This window comes from Scomber scombrus, chromosome 16 (genome assembly GCF_963691925.1).
Source record: "Scomber scombrus chromosome 16, fScoSco1.1, whole genome shotgun sequence".
Classification (NCBI taxonomy): Eukaryota; Metazoa; Chordata; class Actinopteri; order Scombriformes; family Scombridae; genus Scomber; species Scomber scombrus.
In genome coordinates, this window is record NC_084985.1 from 12,475,633 (window position 1) to 12,494,604 (window position 18,972).

The window sequence follows — 18,972 nt, forward strand, 5'->3', positions numbered from 1 at the left end:
ACAGTGCAATAAATTACACTCAAAATCACGTTTTAAACCTATTTTATTGACTTCATTGGTAAAGAAAACGTTAAACTTGTGTGCAAACTTTAACACGCTTATCGCCATACAGATGCCTAGGTTTTTGTTGCCAGGACAACGACGGCTCCCATTGGCCGCCGCCCCCACCCCACGTGATGCGAAGGGTTGACGTCACGGCCAGAGTCTGCAGGGCTAAGCGGAGCCTGAGCTGCAGCTGAAGGAAAAAGCCTGCTGGAGTTTGGACTGAAAGGAGCCGGGAAACTCACAGCTCTCTGTCCTTCTCTGTCCCTCTCTTGAGTGTGTTAGTGAGTGTGTGGCTCCTGCAACCTGTTGTCGTCTCAGAAAACTTTTGACTGCTTCGCTGCAAGGTTATGGACTATTAACAGGAGACTTTTTAAAACACCTTAACTTCACAACTAAGAGGTAAGTTGTCGCTATATTGTGCCCGTTACGCTCGCTCCGCTTCCTGTTACTTTTTGTGTGTGTGTTTTGCTTGTATGTTCAGGTGAGATGAAGCTGTGCAGGTTGAAGCAGTTTCTTTTACAGGTTTAAAACGATGTAATGTGACAGGATTTTGAACACAATACATTTTCCTCCTCCACAACTTTGCACTGCAGCAGCTCCAGCTTTACCTACATGTCTAATCGGATGAGGCTTCTCCTCCTGCCTCCTGTCCTACATATGAACCTCTTTCAGATGAGCCCGGAGAGAGGCTTGTAGTCCGCACACTCTCTCCCTTGTTAAAGTGTAGCATGAGTGAGATACAGGAAGTGAAAGAGTCCTGTAACCACACACACACACACACACACACACACACACACACACACACACACACACACACACACACACACACACACACACACACACACACACACACACACACACACAGGGCTGAGTGAGGCAGGGTGTCTCATTTCAGCAAATACACATCAGTCAGTCAGTGGATTTAAAGCAGGAAAGGGGAGGTATAGCATTGTTGCCCTGGGGGTGCTTCACTTTGACAAGTGAGCAGAAATGTTTATTTTACTGTGAATGAGTGTGTGTGTGTCGTTCCCCTCCCTCTCATCCATATCCTGTCAGTGTGCAGTCACAGTCTAGTGTTATTATTATTCTCGGTTAATTGATTAGATCAGTCCATAAAATGGCAGAAAATTGTGAAAAATGTTGATCACTGTCTCCTAAAGCCTTGAATGATATCTTTTTATTTCTTGTTATTTCCACAAAAGTCCACAGATCTTCAGTTTACTGTCACATAAGACTAAAGAAACTAAACAATTATTAGACTATCAAATTAGTTGGTGACTTATTTAATAGTTGACAACTTATCAATTAATTGTTGCAGCATTAAATTTAAGTAAATCTGTTAAATGTATTTCATGACTTTGGAAAAAAGTAACAGCACAAGAAAGAAATGGCAAAGCAACCAGTCGATCAGTCACTTGACAGAATTTTTTAAAATCAGAAATTAGTCTTGATTATCCATTAGTAACTTTAAAGTATATTTTCAAACACAAATGCCAAATATGAACTCGCTTGTCTATTGTGAAGATTTTCTGCTTGTGTTTGTCTCATATTGAAGCTAACTTAAGATCTTTGGATTTTAAACTGTTGGTCAGAGAGTTTGAAGACGTCACCTTTGGCTCTGATAAAAGTTGACAGCTGTTTTTATCTATTTTCTTGCATCTTATAAATCAAACGATTAGTAGATAATGAAAATAAATGTAATTTGTAGACCTAACTGAGACAATCAGAAGACCAGACAACTCAATTTTGATAATTAATTTGTTTTTAAAATAATTTATTAAGCAAATGTATCAAGTCTTGCTTCCTACATGTGAGAAATTTCATCTTTTTATCAGTTTTATATAACAGGAAATTGTATAAATTTTGGTTTTGTTTCAACAGTGGGGAAAATACTCACCATTTGACAGTTTTTAGAATAAATGTTGAATCAATTAGTCAGGGAAAAAAGCAATCAAATCGACAAGAAAACTCATTATTTCTATTACATTAAATAGCTTTTCATCAGTGAAGCATGTTGGTTTCAGGTGTCCAGCAGACAATTAAGTAGCTGAAGTAGGTCTGAGGATTAAATGGACTGAAGATGAGATTGCTGCCTCTCAAAGTGGCTTGTAGAATTAAGAGACCTTACTTGACCCTGTGCAAATTTACTTTCTTTCCTTTCTTTTTTTTTTTTTTTTGGCTGGTGGCTCGTGGTAATTGAATGTTTTGGTTTTGGTTTTGGATGTGGGATGTAATCAAGACCCTGTGATGATGGTTGAATTTCCTCTGGCGTTCCCACTAAAATGAGATGATCAGGGAAGGGCGACGGCGCAGAAAGAAGATGAAAGCTTTAGACGCAGAAAAATAAGAGAAAAATACACACAAAGACTGAAATTACACTATTTAGTTTTGCTCCACATCATCTAGAAAGCTTTACATGTTTTTTTATGGAGATTTCAACTAAAATTGAATTGAAAAACGCTGTCCAGCTACTCCTCTTTACCTCAGGCAGCCGACACAACATAGCAAGAACATTTACAGACCCGTAGAGGTGCTGACATAAGGGTGGAGTCAGCCGATAATAGCCCCCTTGGTGTAAAAAAGCATCCCTCCAAACATTTCAAGATGCAGAATGCTTACAAATACACGCTAAATTTGTACATGAGATCTATTTTTGGTGGCGTTGGTGTCCTGCGGGTTTGTTTTGGGGCCACATTGGCAGCATCCTTTGTAGTTAAGGCTCGTCTGGGCAGCGGTTAGTGCTCTCTTTGAATTGAATCAGAGCTTTTTTAGAGAAAAAAGGAGAGCGAGAGAAATCAAGCATCGCAAGGATTTAGTGGAAGATCAGCAGCGAGAAACTGACTGGAGGATGAAAGAAAAAGGAGGAGAGAATTAGAAAAGCCTGATGATATTTGGGATTAACAAAAAAAAAGAAGAAGCTGCATTTCTCCCAAGCTGTGCAGCAGATATCGCTGGCAGAGAGAGGTGTGGGAGTTGTTTAGTCATCGGGGCAGATTGACATTTCCATCTCTGCAGCCTTTTGTCTTTACAACAGCGCTCCGGCTGTTCAACAGAAAGGCACATTTAGATGTTCGGCGTAAAGTAAACATCACTCTCCGCATGCAATCAGTGACAATTTGCTGCAAGTGTGTTTACAGTGACGTGTGTGTGTTTGTCCAGTCCTGAGTCCCTTTTTTTGCAGCCCTTCCTGCCTTCTTGCAGTTGTTGTCATTGACACTTTCTTTTTTTTCTTTTTTCTATCTTGTTCTCATTCGCTCCCTCATAATAGCTTCTCTGTCATGAATGTGGTTTTCTGCAGCGCTTTGACGCACGAAGCTCCCCGGCTGACAATGGAAGCGCATGTGTGCTGCATTATGATGAAGTTGCTGTGCGTCGGATTTCTCCACAGCAGGATGGATGGGTTTTTTCATTTTTTTGGAAACATTTGTGGAAAGAGAGAAATGCTGTTAACAGACAAGTGGGCATTTCTTTTTCCTTTTTGGTGGGAGAGGGGGGGTCTGTTTTCTAGACATTTCTGCTTCAATCTCCACAATAAGAAAACCACCTTAATTGCACCACTATCAGATTCTACTGACATCCATTGAAATGACAGATAGAGGCAATAATGAAGGCAGTATTGTAATAAACCCAAGCATAAAGAGGTGTTAGAGGAAGTTGTGGCTTGAAAGTTGAGTGTTTGCTATAAAAGTTTGTGGTTTAAGTTTAAGGAGTGACTTGACCTTTTGAGTTTTGATATGAATCTACATCTAGGAAGCTACAAAAACTAGATGATGTATGTGTCACAGGACTGTTGACATCTTCATCCCACAAACAAACCCATACACACAAACACAAACAAAACATTTTTTTGTGATTTACAGCTGTCTGTAATATGAGACTCAACTCAATTGGAGCAGGTAGTCAGAAATATTGCTTTTTTTATTGCTGCTAAACTTTTTATTTAATTTCAGATTTCAGCCCGTTTGTGCTCTTATCTCACTTTTACAAACCTTTATTCCGAGGCCTTTTGACCCAGCTATAAATTGCTCTAACTCGGGTTTCATTTAGAGCTTAGGATTCCCATTTTCCTGACGTCTACAAAAGGAAACATTCAGCAAAACATCTGTGGTTTTCCTCAGCAGTCAGACTCCGGTACAGGCCGGACCAGCAGTGGACCGGCTCTGACCTTACACTAAATAACACAGGAGATAGAATTGCAGTCAGATATTCAAGGAGCCACTCAAGCATGCCGTACCAAAGAGAACTCGTCAGTCACGATACTTGTAACGTGAGCACGGGTGCTCCCAAAGCTGCTGCTGCTGCTGCCTAAACACTGCAGCAGCGTTTTTGGTGCCAGTTTGAATTGAAATGTGGCTGCTGATCAGACAGGTGATCGCCGACAGGTTGTAACCACAAGTAGGTGTGTGCCGAGATGTTTGAGGAGAGCTGCAAGTTGTTGTTGAGATGTGTTTTTACTTTCTCTCTCTGTGCTTCTGATGCATGATTTTATGTTTTGTAGCATATTTTATTTGAGTTTCTTGTGCACGGCTGCCTTTATCAGTAGAGGTTAGTTTTAGGTGTTTACTCAGAAGTTGCTCAAAAGCTGCAGTTGAGGAAATGTAAGTGAGAGGTAGAAAGTGTGGTCATGAGTCAAGAGCCTCTGTCAGGATCTTACTCCTGTTGGTGAGAGCTTTGATTAACGGCACTGAAATGATACATTTATATTAAATCAAATGTCATTCCACCCTGTCATCTACAACAAAATAAACATGACAGCAAGGATGTAACCTGGTATAAAAAGAAACGGAGCGAAGGACACCACATAAATCTGCAGTAACATTGTTGAGCTTATAGCTGCAGCCAGCTTGAACCAGGTCCAGTGTTTCCTCTCCGTCTGTGGAATATGAGCTGCTCCATCCCTCTTGACATTGACTGTGAGTGTGGTGCAGCAACGTCAGAAAAAATCCCTTCTAACAAAATCTAAAAAAGCTCTTTTCAAAATATGTAATTACAGTGGTATTTAAAGCCGAAATCCATAACTTTTTAGCTGCTTGTTGTTGATGAAAGGTGCAATTAAAATGATTTTTGATCTTTGGAGCAGTCAGAGCAATCTACGCTGTATGAAAGGTCACATCTTTAATAATTTATTTGCTAACAAGATGCACTTAAGGAGCATGAGATGACATGGGCTTTGCAATATAAGAGTAATTTCACACTAACATATGTTAATGTTGCTGGTTTAAAATGTCTTAAAAGCAGCATCAGGTTTGTTAAAAGGTATATTTAGTATTTTTGTTGGTTTTATTTAATTTGAAATGTATGTTTTTTACAAAATGTAAGACTGGATGCTGATATCAAATGGTGTAACCACAACAGAATGATCAATATTAAGTATTGTATCCACCTACAGTGTATTTAAGTGCACTTATAAAAAATAATTACTTCATTTTAAAACATCAAATGAAAAGAAAAAGTCTTGGAGTAGTTCTACATTTAAATTTTAAAGCATTTTGTATATATATATATATATATATATATATATATATATATATATATATATATATATATATATATATATATATATATATATATATATATATATATATATATATATATATATATATATATATAATATTAAGCAGGACATATCCTAAAACCAACCATTTTTTTCTAAATAAGTTGTGATGAATGATGTAAAATATGTTAAAAACCACAGTGCTTGGGACGCAAAAGTGGATTATATTTATTCCACATTTTAGTCCACATTTATTTTCCTGTGTATAATCAGATTTTTATGAAGAAATACTGGTTACACTGTGACACTGTGTTGCATCATGTTATTGACCTTTAAACAGACTTATTTGGCATTTTTAAGACTTATTAGTGTGTATAAAAAGTCCATTTACAGTGACTGTGTGTTCACATCTTACAACACTCTACCACAACAGATGACTAAACATGTAAACCTAACCCTTTTCAGTTTTAATTTTAATCTCAGATTATGCATCAGAAATGATAAAAGTGTCAGTTTTCTAGCAGATGTAAATACAAGATAAATTTAAAGATTAAAACAGCAACAGATGTTTATGGTGCTCATCACGCTGTTAATCAGATGTGGAAACACACACACACACACGAGCCACACATCAAATGTTGACTCAAACCACAGCGTCTCATGTTGTTCAAATTAGTCCTCGGCTATAATCTGAAGACGGGTAAAGTTGTCGTTCCTCTGTCTTATCACAGCCGAAATGAAACATAATGATCTAATTTCTGAGCCGTGGGCGAGTATCAGGTTGCGCATCCTGCAGGTGTAATAACTGCTCGTCTGTTAGGTCAAGAATAAGCGGCCTCAGCTTTGCGGCCTCTCACAGCTGTCACACACGGATCATGTTGCATTATGAAGGCTTCATCTATAAGCTTGCTATCTGTGATCAGGACTCTTTCACTCACTGTTGACCCCTCCTCCTGTCCTCCAGCTCTCTTTTGCTATCTATGTTCTTTGGATTATCTGTAGGACTCTTAGGTTGAGATTTACCTGCAGGATTTAAATGGAGACTTCTGCCTGTTACATAAGAGAGCAACAAGATGTTCTGGGCTGAAAGCTGCGTGGAGGACATCTGATTCAAGCAGAGAAGAATGATTCAGCCGTTCAGCTAAAATAGTGGCAGCGAGGATGAGGCGGTGTGTGTGTGTGTGTGTGTGTGTGTGTGTGTGTGTGTGTGTGTGTGTGTGTGTGTGTGTGTGTGTGTGTGTGTGTGTGTGTGTGTGTGTGTGTGTGTGTGTGTGTGTGTGTGTGGGATTTTTGTCTGGGTTGCTCAAAGTTTAGGAAAATGCAGAAATCTTGTTTAATGTCAGTATTGAAGTAGTAAATAGATGAGTGTCTTTTAAAAGAAAAAAACCTGAGAACACATTCAGTGGATACTGAAACCGCAACAGCCGAATAGTGTATTGATAAAGTATTGAAAGTATCTAAGTGTTGAATGCTTGGTCTGATTTTTCGGCATGTTAACATGTTCTATGATCAGATATTTCCTGATCTAACAATATTACTCTGCCATTAGTGGGTGTGTTTTAATGCTTTTTGTCTCCTATTTGATATCATTCATATTTTATAGGAATTAGAGCTGAAATGATTAGCTGGTTAATTGATTATTTAGTTAAAGGAAAGGATCAGTAGCTGTATTAATAATTCAGTTAATGGTTCCCGGAGTTAAATCTGTCTCAAAGCTCATCTCGTCTCCTACTAAAGGCGTCAAACTCTGAACACAAAATGTCCGAGGGGAGGTGGACATGTGCACGCTCTCATTAGAAACGGAAAGTGACAGTCTGTTCTGTTCTGGATAATACTACTCAGTCCGAGGAGGTGACGACTCTGTCTCGCTTGTCCTGACCCTAAGAAGGTGGTCGTTCAGGGTGTCACTTAACCATGTGACCTGTCCACTTATTAAAGCCTTTGTTACGTAACGGTGCCACCACAGGTCTGCCAGCAGCAGCAGGAGGTAAGAGTCTTAACGGTTAATTGTAGGCAGTGATCTCAGAGACTACGGCTGCCAGAAATAGCAGAGTTCTTAGGGTACTTGATGTTATGTGGAGGTCTGAGCTCTCATCCCGTCATTTCTTCTTTTAAAGTACACATTAAGCTGCTTTTGTCCAAAGCAAGTTATATTTGTACCCAGGCACAGGGCACACACACACACACACACACACACACACACACACACACACACACACACACACACACACACACACACACACACACACACACACACACACACACACACACACACAGAAATGAAGGGTTCTTTATCTTTATCAAGCACATTTTGGACATGATGACTAACAGCCAATGAGCTGAGCTTTAATTGTGAGACGAATTGCACTTGATTCAATTTTATATGAATAACTGACCATCAAAGGAGAAGTAGAAGGGAATGATAGGAAAAGTAGACGTGGAAATTTGCTCTAATAGGCTTTCAGTTACTGAAAAGTAATATATAAAGAAGAAAATACAACAATTCCTCAGCTTTTAGCAGCTGGAACAAGGAAATGTTTTGCAAATTTTGCTTAAAAATATTTGAAATGATTAATAGATCGAGCGGTTAATCGACTAATTGACTCTATGACACATTACATCTAAGTCATTTTTAACTCTAATATTTGTTATTAGTTACAAATACTGCTGAAAGGTTTAGTAGATAGACAGAAAATGAATCCATAGGGATTATTAGTAATTTATTGTTCAAACATTAGAAGCTTCCTGCCTGCTATGTGTGAAGATTTGCTGCTTTTCTTTGTTTCATGCAGTTATAAATTCAATATGTTTGTGTTTTGAATTCCTGTTCTGAGGAAAAAAGCAATCTGGGAAATAATGATAAGCAATTTTCTGACATTTTATAGACTAAACAATCAAATAATCTGAAAAAAATCATCATCATCATCTGATCAATAATGGAAGCTGTTTTGTTCCAGCTGTAGTTTAAAACATATTTGAAATGTCAGACATTGGACTTAATAGACACTGTAACTCGTGTCCTGTTGTTGCAAAGCCATTAAGAACAGCACTAATTAACCTTTCCAACCTCATTTAGATGTAATGGAGAGAGAGATAGAAAATTGTAGTCGGTGCTGTGCTCCACGTTAATGTGTAAACAGTCTGGCTGGAAGGAGTCCGAATGATTAGCACGGCAGCTAAAAGCAAAACAATTACACAAGCCGCCAGCCTTCGCAGAAACTGTAATTAAATGCTATTGTGAATAAAAGGCACTATGTAAAGTAATATGTTGGGTTGATTTTAAGTCTGCATGCTGCCAAAAACAAGTTATTGTAAGGCCAGTCGTCATGACAACACAGCCTCAATAATCATAGAAACGCTCCACAATCCATTAAGCAATTAAAAATGCAGATTGCAGACTATGTGGTGGTCCCGCTCACTGCATCACACCAATAATTGAGTTTATGAATGAAATTAATGGAGGTAGTCAGGATGCGTCCAAGCAGTTGATTAACTGGGTGTTTGTGTGTGTGTGTGTGTGTGTGTGTGTGTGTGTGTGTGTGTGTGTGTGTGTGTGTGTGTGTGTGTGTGTGTGTGTGTGTGTGTGTGTGTGTGTGTGTGTGTGTGTGTGTGTGTGTGTGTGTGTGTGTGTGTGTGTGTGTGTGTGTGTGTGTGTGTGTGTGTGTGTGTGTGTGTGTGTGTGTGTGTGTGAGATGCTCTGTTGTGAGTTAAAACCAGTTCCTCAAAGTGAAGCTGGCTTGTGGTAGAAAAATCAAATACTATCCATGTTACTGCACATTAAATGTTTTGACTTTGAATTTGAGTTTTAAGGACTTATTTAGATCTTTCAGAAGTATGAGTATATCATTTGGAAGCTCATTAAAAGCAGAAAGGTGTCATCTTAAAATATTTTACATACTGTATTTTGTAGTTCATGCGATTTATATGTAGCAGGTTTTAGCATGGTTTATATTTACAGCATACTTTGTGTATTTTAGTGTGTTTTGTGTAGACCTGCAATGATAAGTTGATTAGTTGATCGACATGAAAGTAATCTGCAACTGTTTTAATAACTGAATAATCATTTTCATCATTTAAAAAAAAAAAGAAAAAGTACTGGTTGTAGCTTCTCAGATGTGAGGATTTTCTGTGTCATATGTGACACTAAACTGAATATCTTTAGATTTGGATTGTTAATCAGACCAAACAAGAGGTCACCACTACCTTTGTAGCAATATTTAAAAAACATTTTTCACTAGTTCTGGATATTTTTAAAAGATACAATTATTAATCTGGCAGGTTAAATCAGTAAATTAAGTGATAGTTAGTTGCAGCCCTTCTTTTCCTTATTTCATGTTTGGCTGTAACTTAAATTTCCCCTCTGGCTCAATAAAGTTGAGATTGAAGTTGAACAAAATGCCACATCTTCCTTTCCTTGTGCGAGCTGGTATTACTCGTGCTGTGCTGCAGCAGAGCGGTCTCTGTCATCGTCATACGGCAAATCTAATTTGACACGCTCCAGATTCACCCGTGAAATCAGCTGACAAGTGATCCACAAGTGTTTGCTTGTTTACTTTTTCTATCTGTCTAAAACAGGAGCGATATAACTCGATTTGACAATCTGAAAATTAGATTTTCATATTATTCCATTCAGCAATGGGATGATATGAATCTCCTGTCTTTAACAAAACACCTGGGGAAACTCCTGCTCAGGTTGAAACTGGGAGGGCAATGACAAGCTTCTCACCAAGCATTTTGACTTCTTGTTGAGGGGAAGGTGCAGGTGTTCCTAATAACATTAACGATGGCTCCGTCTGTTCCTTCTGCCCCAGTGATAATGTGACCAGCATGTACAACACCAGCACTCTGAAAGCAGAAATAGAAAGCGTTAATTTGTTTATTTTTATTGGCTTTTTCTGACTGACTTGTCAAAATATAATATGTGAGAAAGAACTATAAATGTGTAAACCATCAATTATTTGTTTTGTCATTTTAAATAAAGGAAAATATCTTTTCCCAGTTTACTATCATGTATGACAGAAAAACCTTAAAATTTCACATTTGTGAAGCTCCAACCTCTGAATATTTTGCATTTTTGCTCATTAAAAGATTAATCAGCATTCAGTTGATCAACATAGTTGCCAATTAATGTTCTGTAGATTGTCTACTTAATTAAACAACTAATCATTGCAAATAAACTGCCCTCCTTAGCAGAAAAGTGAAAGAGATGTGAATCAGTTTCAACATTTCAACAGAAATCTTAATTATTAAATAAAATAAGTGAAAACACCTGTGTGTACTATTTCCTTAAACTACACCTGTGAGCCCCCAAACTCTGTCAGTATCAGGTCAATATTCAGTCTCATTTAAAGGTAGACAGTCTGAACCAGTATTAGCTCTTCACAGTGGTGGATCACTGCTGATGATGATGATGATGAGGAGGAGAAGGAGAATGAGGAGTGTGTAAACAGGTGTTAATCTCCTATTCACGCAGCTCTAGCATTCACAGTACTGTTAAAGTGAACTTCAGGTAGCCAGCGAGGAACTAATTATAGAGGTTGCCACCACAATGTTTACTCTGAGTTAATTAAAGGATTTTAACCGTCTGTTTATAGAGTATTAAAGTGTTAGAGACATAAAGAGAGACAAATATGTTAACAAAACTAATGAAAAGGGAGCAAGTTTAATTCCAGTTTTGCTGAATTGGTGTCGTCATGTTTCCCTGACAACCCCCCCCCCACACACCCCCCGTTTGTGTATTTGCCTCCATATTTGTTCGGTTCCTGTTCAGTTCGAGAAGCTCTGAGTGCATTTTCATTAAACTTCGTTGTTACTGGCAAGAAGAGCATATATTTATCTCCACTTAAGCAGCCACTTTTCCAGGGAAGTAAACACGATGGCTCTTTTCTCTTTTTTATCAATTAATGGATCAGCTTAATGAGCAACACTCAGTTGTCATGGTAACAGTCTATAATGCATACAGTGAAATCAATGAGTATGTACCTGTATGAGAGTTGCTCAGTCAGTAAATACATAATTGATCCTGAAGTGGTTTAGAGCTAAATTTAGTAAGTAGATGTCATGAGGTGAAAAAAATCTTTATTTCTTCACGTTTTATGAATGATCCTGTTTAATAATTAAGATGCATCATCTTCAAATAAAGTCCAATAATTAGCTGGGAACACAGAGGCGACATCTTACTTTCCCTTCCTGGAACAAGCTACCTGCACCCTAATTTGCTTTGGCCTGGACCGACCTTGCTGATTTTATCTGTCATTATCCTCGGCTAAGCTTAGAACAGCTTCCCTCTTGTCTTTAGTGTGGAGAGCTCAGCAGCAGCTAGCGGCCTGACAAGAGAAGTGCTAAGCACATTAGCTGCAGGGTTAGATGATGCACTGTGTCCTCAGCTGAGGGTTAAGACTCCCTGTTCACTTCATGCAAAGAGCTCGTTGGCTACAGAGAAGTGATTTCTTTTTATAACACTGATGAATACCTCATCAAAACTGGGTCAATAAACAATTTAGACTATTAATACAGAGGATGTGGATTTCATGTGAGTTCCTGCAGGAAATGGAAGTTGCATCTGCAGCGTTTCAGCGTGTGCGTTACACCGTGAGCGTGTTGGGTGTGGTTGTAGGTCTGTGGTGGCTCTGCACCATGAAAACATTTGGTGGTCTCGCCTTTCAAGTGCATGTAGGAGGACTTGGCTCTGCATCTGCCCGAGACCACATGCTCAACAACTCAATCAGTCTTGCTTTTCCACCAGTCATCGCTGTGATGTTGGGGTCACGTTAGTTTGAGTTTTGTTGCGAGACGGAAACAAAATAAATGAAAAAGAATGATGTTGTTCAAGGCTTATACCAAACTAAACTAACCCTATTTAAGTCTCCTTAAGAGGAAAAAAAAAAGAAAGACTGGGACTGCTGGAGATATAAACAGACTTAAAAAGTGATAATGTGTCAATGTTGTGTCTACAGCCTGTTTCTGCTGCTCCCACATAGTCAAAATCAGTTATTGCAGGTTTAAACTGTATTTTCGGTGTTTTATGAATGGATTTGTTTCTACCTTTTTATAAGAGATGTGAAACCAACTTTTTTTGCACATTTAAGGTGTGAAAATACATGAAGACTGTGCTTTTTATTTCCTTTTTATGTCACCGTCCTTTCTCCCTGAATTATTTATTTTCTTGTATGATGAAGGTCATTTAAGAGGAATTATAATGACCTCTCTCTCTCTCTCTCTCTCTCTCTCTCTCTCTCTCTCTCTCTCTCTCTCTCTCTCTCTCTCTCTCCTCTCTCTCTCTCTTTCTTTCTTTCTCAATGTCAGCAGTCTAAATCGCCACCAACGCTCTCAAATCACCCACCGCCTCAACACAAGCAACGACCATGGGCAAACAGAACAGCAAGCTCCGTCCCGACGTGATGCAGGACCTGATGGACAACACGGACTTCACCGAGCATGAGATCACGGAGTGGTACAAGGGCTTCTTGAGGGACTGCCCCAGCGGTGCGCTCTCCATGGAGGAGTTCAAGAAGATCTACGCCAACTTCTTCCCATACGGCGACGCCTCCAAGTTCGCCGAGCACGTCTTCCGCACGTTTGACGCCAACGGAGACGGGACTATCGACTTCAGGGAGTTCATCATCGCCCTGAGTGTGACCTCACGTGGCCGCCTGGACCAGAAGCTGAAGTGGGCGTTTAGTATGTACGACCTGGATGGCAACGGGTACATCAGCAAGGCAGAGATGCTGGAGATTGTATCGGTGGGTCTGATGTGTATTTCTCTTGTTTATATTCTTTAATCTCTATCTTTCAATATCCCTCCATCTTCCAGTGGCCATTGCATACCATCATGTTAGCGGCATGCTCCCCGGTCATGAACTACTCGCGCAGTGAAGCAACATTTTGCTCAGCCTTCCACACCAGCTGCTACATCATATATCCATCTGCTTCTGTGTTCTGCGCCATTTGACTGCCCACAGCAGGAAAACCGGCCGCTGTGTAATTTTAGAAACCAGCAGTTCCTCTCAGGTCCTCAGACGTCTCAAAATAAGCCAGAGCCGCTGTGTATTTCTAGAAGGGAGCGGCCCTCCTCCTCTGATCCTCAGTTTGACTCAGCGTTACATCCAACAGCTGTGCAGTTCAAGTGAAACGTCCCCCCGTCCCCCCCACCGTTTCCTCCAGTGTCACTTTATAATAAACTGTTTCAAGCAGGCTCCTCGACTTTTTGGATGAGACTTCAGACACACACACACACACCACCCAGCAATCATTTACACATTTACATCACACGTGACGGCGTTAAACCGAGAATAATGCCAAAGAAAGTGTAATCCCTTTCTTCGTATATATAGTTAGCAGCTGGTTGATGTGTAGGGATGCTCTCATATGATTGATGAACAGTCAGGCCAGTACAGGGCTGCGTTTAATCATTTTTTACATTAACTGATACATTTTTTCTCTATAAAATGTCAAAAACTGTTTTCAAGTTACTCGTCTTAGAAGCAGAGTAGAGAGTAGATCTGGTACAACTTCACCTATAATATGTGAATATAAGTATAAATATCAGTTACTACTTTCTCCTTCACCTTCTTATCGTTAAATGTAATTAAATAGTTTTAGTAGATTTTGTTGCTGCAACTTTATTCACCTTATAGACAAAGTGATTGATCAGCTAATTAAAAACTAAGTCAATACACTCACTAACTAACGACCTGCACTCCTGATCAGGATCTAAATGTCTGTGTCATGGATGCTCGTGCACACAGCTGATCGGGTTAGCATCGCGGGTCAGAGAGAAGATGACATTGATTGTGAGGACTGTTGTTTTTAAGTCTCAATCAGAGAGATTGTAAGAATGCTGACAGCTGCTGCTTTAAATATCTCAAAAACATAAACAGCCAGGCAAACATGGTCATGTTTTTTGATTATCTACTGAAAAAAACAAAATTAACCGTTTTGTTTTTTTTCATTGCAAATACTTCCTGTTTGTTTCTTTGCAGTCATATCAGGCTTCTGAGCCTCGGTTATCTCTCTTCCTCCCAGCAGAGATAAGTTGACTGATAGGCCATAAATATTTCACTGAGAGTTTCTTTTTCCTCTGCTTTGCAACAATACAGCGTTGCTCGCAGTTGTGCTTCTGGCCAGAGCAACTCTGATGTTAAATAAGATTAGAGGACACACTCTCTTCATCATCGGTGTCAGATATGACTCAGTCTAACTGTAAAAGTTTGATCTACTTCTTGAAATGCATTAAACATTCTTACATGTAAGGACTTTACTCGCTGAAACTGCTATTTTTTACAGATGCATACAGGTTTTGAGTCAATCATACTTATTCTGTGTCCCTCTCTGCTCCCTCTGTCTACAGGCCATTTACAAGATGGTGTCATCTGTGATGAAGATGCCTGAGGATGAGTCCACACCTGAGAAACGCACAGATAAGATCTTCAGGCAGATGGACACAAATCGAGATGGTAAGATGTCTTCGCTGTGTCTAACTACCGCTGCAGGGCTTGTTGTTGAAACTGTAGGTTCTTTACAGCCTGCGACTGAACTAACCTGACGCCCCAGATGGTTTGTTACACAGAAACAAACAAACAAATCTGGAGAGTTGTGTTTGGAAAAGGGGCAGGAGCTTTCAAAAAAAATACTGTTTCACCGTCTTACCTTGCGAGGCAGCTGGATTCATGAGATCACGTGAGAATCCTCACAGGTAGCTGATTGATTTGACCCCAAGCACATAACTTGAAGCATATTCTCGCTAATCAAGCTGCCTCAAAAGGTAATAATTGAACATAATTAAAGAAAAATTCTGTTTCCGAACACACACACACATCAGATATTGCTTTTTGTTGCAAAAACAAGCAATAGACTGGAAGGTGCCTGCCTCCCAGCCAGTCAGCATTTTTAAATAAATAAACTGGAAAAAAGAGAGAATAATAATTGTTTTAAAGGACTGAAAGAATGAATTTTATGTGTTACATCACCTCTGGGAAAATTTTGATCTTTGTTCTGATTTTATCTATTTTTGATTTCCTACAATGAATAAACAAGATAATAAGATTGTGAACTCTAATCCCTGCTTCTCTCTGTGTCTCTTTCAGGTAAACTCTCCCTGGAGGAGTTTGTCGAGGGAGCGAAGAACGACCCCTCCATCGTCCGGCTGCTTCAGTGCGACCCCAGCAGCGCTGGACAGTAGACGCCTGGACATTTTTCCCCCCTGTTGCAGTTTGATTTAATTTAACAAGGTTTTCAGAATCTCTCTTGGCTGATCCACCTGATATCTTTGACATTTGTTCACCTGAGCTATAGAGGTGCATGCAACGACACACACACGTACAGACACATACACAACATGCTACTGTACATACAAAATAATACCAAAGCCCCCAATGCGTAAATAATCTCTCAGATGCTCACATGCACATACAGTACATGCGCCTCTATGCCCGGGCTGAAGCTCCAGTCAACACGAGTCTCCTGCGGTACAAATATAACTCAAAAGACTCCAATCCCATCAAAGACTTGTTCAACACTGAATCAAAGCTGTGCTAACTCTGTCTGAGAAGACAGCCAGCGAGGATAATCCAACATTCACGAGGTACGATCGGTCCCCTCAGATTTGAGCCGAGTCCAAGTTTGCTGTTTCTTTTTATTTTTTTATTTTTTGACAGCATTGTTCCTGAGTGAAAGGGAATTATGCTCGTTTCATTCTCTGTGTAACCGACTCACGTCTGTTCTGTGACGATGGACAGATCTTTACAAAGTATTGCAGTCTTAACGGCGTGTTAACACTGGATGAAATGAAGTATGTGAGTCTGGGACGGCCAGTGTTCACAGCTTGCAGTGTGGCTATGTAGACAGGAGATCTGGGAAATGTAGTTTTTTTTAACAGAGAAGCTTTTTAGATGGCATGAACAATGCTTTTTTTCCCCCTTTTTTTCTTCTTTTTTTAATGTATATTTTGGAGGAATGTTACATCAAACCAAAATGACTTTTTAAATGAAGGGGAATATTTTGACTACAGATTACACCATCTGTTGTTATTGAAAGTGACTTTTTATGCCAAGTTCTGTATCCACACACACACACACACACACACACACACACAAACATACATTCAAACACATGCGCACACACACACTCCACATAAACACCCACATATCTACACACACACTGATGAATACATGAACTTGACATATGCATGTAAACCGAGCTGTGATTCTCTTTCTCCAAATATGATTCAACAAATGTATAAGCAAAAAAAGAGAGAAAGTTAGATGTTATATGAATATATAGTATGTACTTGTATATTCTTTTACTCTGTGATAACATTGTGGCCGTTCGCCGCAACGGAAGAAATTCACTTTAAGAATTTTGACGTATAAATTATTGGAAATGTGACAATTTTATTTTTCTTTTACTTGACAATTATGATATGAAAGAAAGTTGTACAGTATATTCACTCATATTTATGATAGAGATGTTAAAAGAGGAGAGGACCACACGTATTGCTATGAACTCAGCTTTGAACATTCACTTATACAATTATTGTGTTTAGCTTCTTTTTTTCCCCCCTTTTTCAACAAGTGAGAAAAATGGCTACACAGCTTCATCCCCACTGACTTCGTGTTTCCCAGGAAGCCGCTTGTTTTTCCTGTACTGTCCGTCTGTGTGTTTACAGCCTCCAAAATGGTGTACGCATCATTAAAGTACAAAAGTAACATCTACAAATCTTACCATCTTTGGCAGATGTCACACATCTTGAATATGCACTCTTAGAAAAAACTTGTGTTGATGGAAATTACACAACTTTGACGCACAGTATTGGATATTAAACTAACAGAACAAAAATCTCTTAAAAAGCACTGACACTGGTAGTGAGTAACAGCAGCTTCCACCAAAACCCCACAGGGATTTCACAGGATTTACTGATAGCTCTTTGCTGTTTCTATCCTGCTTATTTACCCTCACTGGTCTGAAAACAACACGAGACACAGTCATTTTTACTGGTGGTTGATTGAATGTGACAACTGTGATCAATTTTTCTGAGCTTCTGCACATTTCTTGTAAGTGATAACTTCAGGTACTTCAGTCCCACATTTCACTTCAATAGCATCTTGTGGTCAAGTGCCAAATATAGATGAATAATTAAAAAAAGAAAAAGAAAACACAGTATTGTATCCATTTATACTGTACAGTTACCTGTCGAACAAAAAAAAGAAAAACTTTATCACTATCATTTTGTAGATTTTGTATTGTTAACTTGCATTATGTGTTCTGTGTAGAATGTCCATTTTGTTATTCAAATAAAGACAAAGTGGGAAAAAAGCTGATTGTCTGATTGTTTTCTTTTTAAAACAGGAATAATATGAATTTAATACACATAATTAGATATGCTAGAAGGATGGCTGTAGTTTTGATCCAGACTGAAATATCTCAACAGCTATTGGATATATTTCCATAAAACTTTCTACAGATAGTTATTGTCTTAAGAGGATAAATCCTGGTGATTTTAATGATGTTCACATTTGTAGTTTTGATTGAAATGTTTTACAAACACCCTAAACTAAGATGGTAGACAAGGGGTATCAAATTCATTTTAGTTCATGGGCCACATACAGCCCAATTTCATCTTAAGAGGGCCAGACCGGTAAAACCATTGTATAATCACCTGTAAATAATGTATAATTTATGTGTGTATATATATATATATTATAATATAAACCCGTTATAGATGTTGAATGAATGAGCATGTTTGCATTTAGCTCAAAGAAAATGGTGTAGCCTCACAGAGCTGCCACCATGGCTGTAGACTTTTTGTTTTACCAAACGATGACATCTCAATGTTTATATTTTTTATTAATTTCTTTTAAAACACAGCCAACTGTACGAGAGCTACGTAACAACCAAGTGCCATTTGTCACCCCTCAGAAGTTGTTTACAGTATTTTTGAGTCATTTCAGAAACAGTATATTTATTGACATTAAAGCATTACAACACAGCTGAAATATAGAGATAGGCTGTTTAAAAACTCCTCCAGCTCCCTTATAGAGGACCACTGAAATGTAAAGTACTTGAAATTCTTGGACAAACTGCTAAAGAAATGCAAACAAAGGGTCATTTAAAGCATTAATAAATAATTATACAACTAACAAAAACAAAAGGCTGTCATGCAAAGAAGCTGCTAACTTACTTAAAGATGACTAATTGAAGCTGTGGCTATGTTATTGTACATCAGGTGTTTTCATGAGGCTACTCCTGATGTGTATTTGGCAAAAACACAAGACTGTACAGGATGAGAATAAAAGTACAAATTCTTTTATACAATAAAAATATTCAGCACGGGTCATTAAGTGGAGTGGATAGATAGATCTGTGCTCTGTCATTTCTCCTCACAGCGCAGAGGAAGAGTAAATATAACCAGTTCATAACAATTGAAATGTCAATTT

General features: G+C 38.7%; 1 protein-coding gene across 3 annotated transcripts; it reads left to right on the plus strand.

The window, feature by feature from the left end:
* Window positions 1-201: 201 nt before the first annotated feature.
* Window positions 202-17,831, plus strand: LOC133996380 (neurocalcin-delta B). 3 transcript variants are annotated; one of them, XM_062435937.1, is made up of 4 exons: window positions 202-444; window positions 12,845-13,281; window positions 14,889-14,994; window positions 15,625-17,831. In XM_062435937.1, exons 2-4 carry the CDS (start codon window positions 12,904-12,906, stop codon window positions 15,717-15,719), a joined length of 579 nt encoding a protein of 192 aa, XP_062291921.1. In that variant the 5' UTR covers window positions 202-444; window positions 12,845-12,903; the 3' UTR covers window positions 15,720-17,831. The 3 variants fall into 3 exon arrangements, with proteins under 3 accessions (XP_062291921.1, XP_062291922.1, XP_062291923.1); XM_062435938.1 differs by having other exon boundaries at window positions 12,848-13,281; XM_062435939.1 differs by lacking the exon at window positions 202-444 and adding an exon at window positions 990-1,025.
* Window positions 17,832-18,972: the final 1,141 nt, after the last annotated feature.

Coding starts and splice junctions, on each gene's coding strand:
- LOC133996380 (XM_062435937.1), top strand. CDS start 12,904: ATGGGCAAACAGAACAGCAAGCTCCGTCCCGACGTGATGCAGGACCTG. Junction 13,282..14,888: donor AGATGCTGGAGATTGTATCG/GTGGGTCTGATG, acceptor CTCTGTCTACAG/GCCATTTACAAGATGGTGTC. Junction 14,995..15,624: donor GATGGACACAAATCGAGATG/GTAAGATGTCTT, acceptor TGTCTCTTTCAG/GTAAACTCTCCCTGGAGGAG.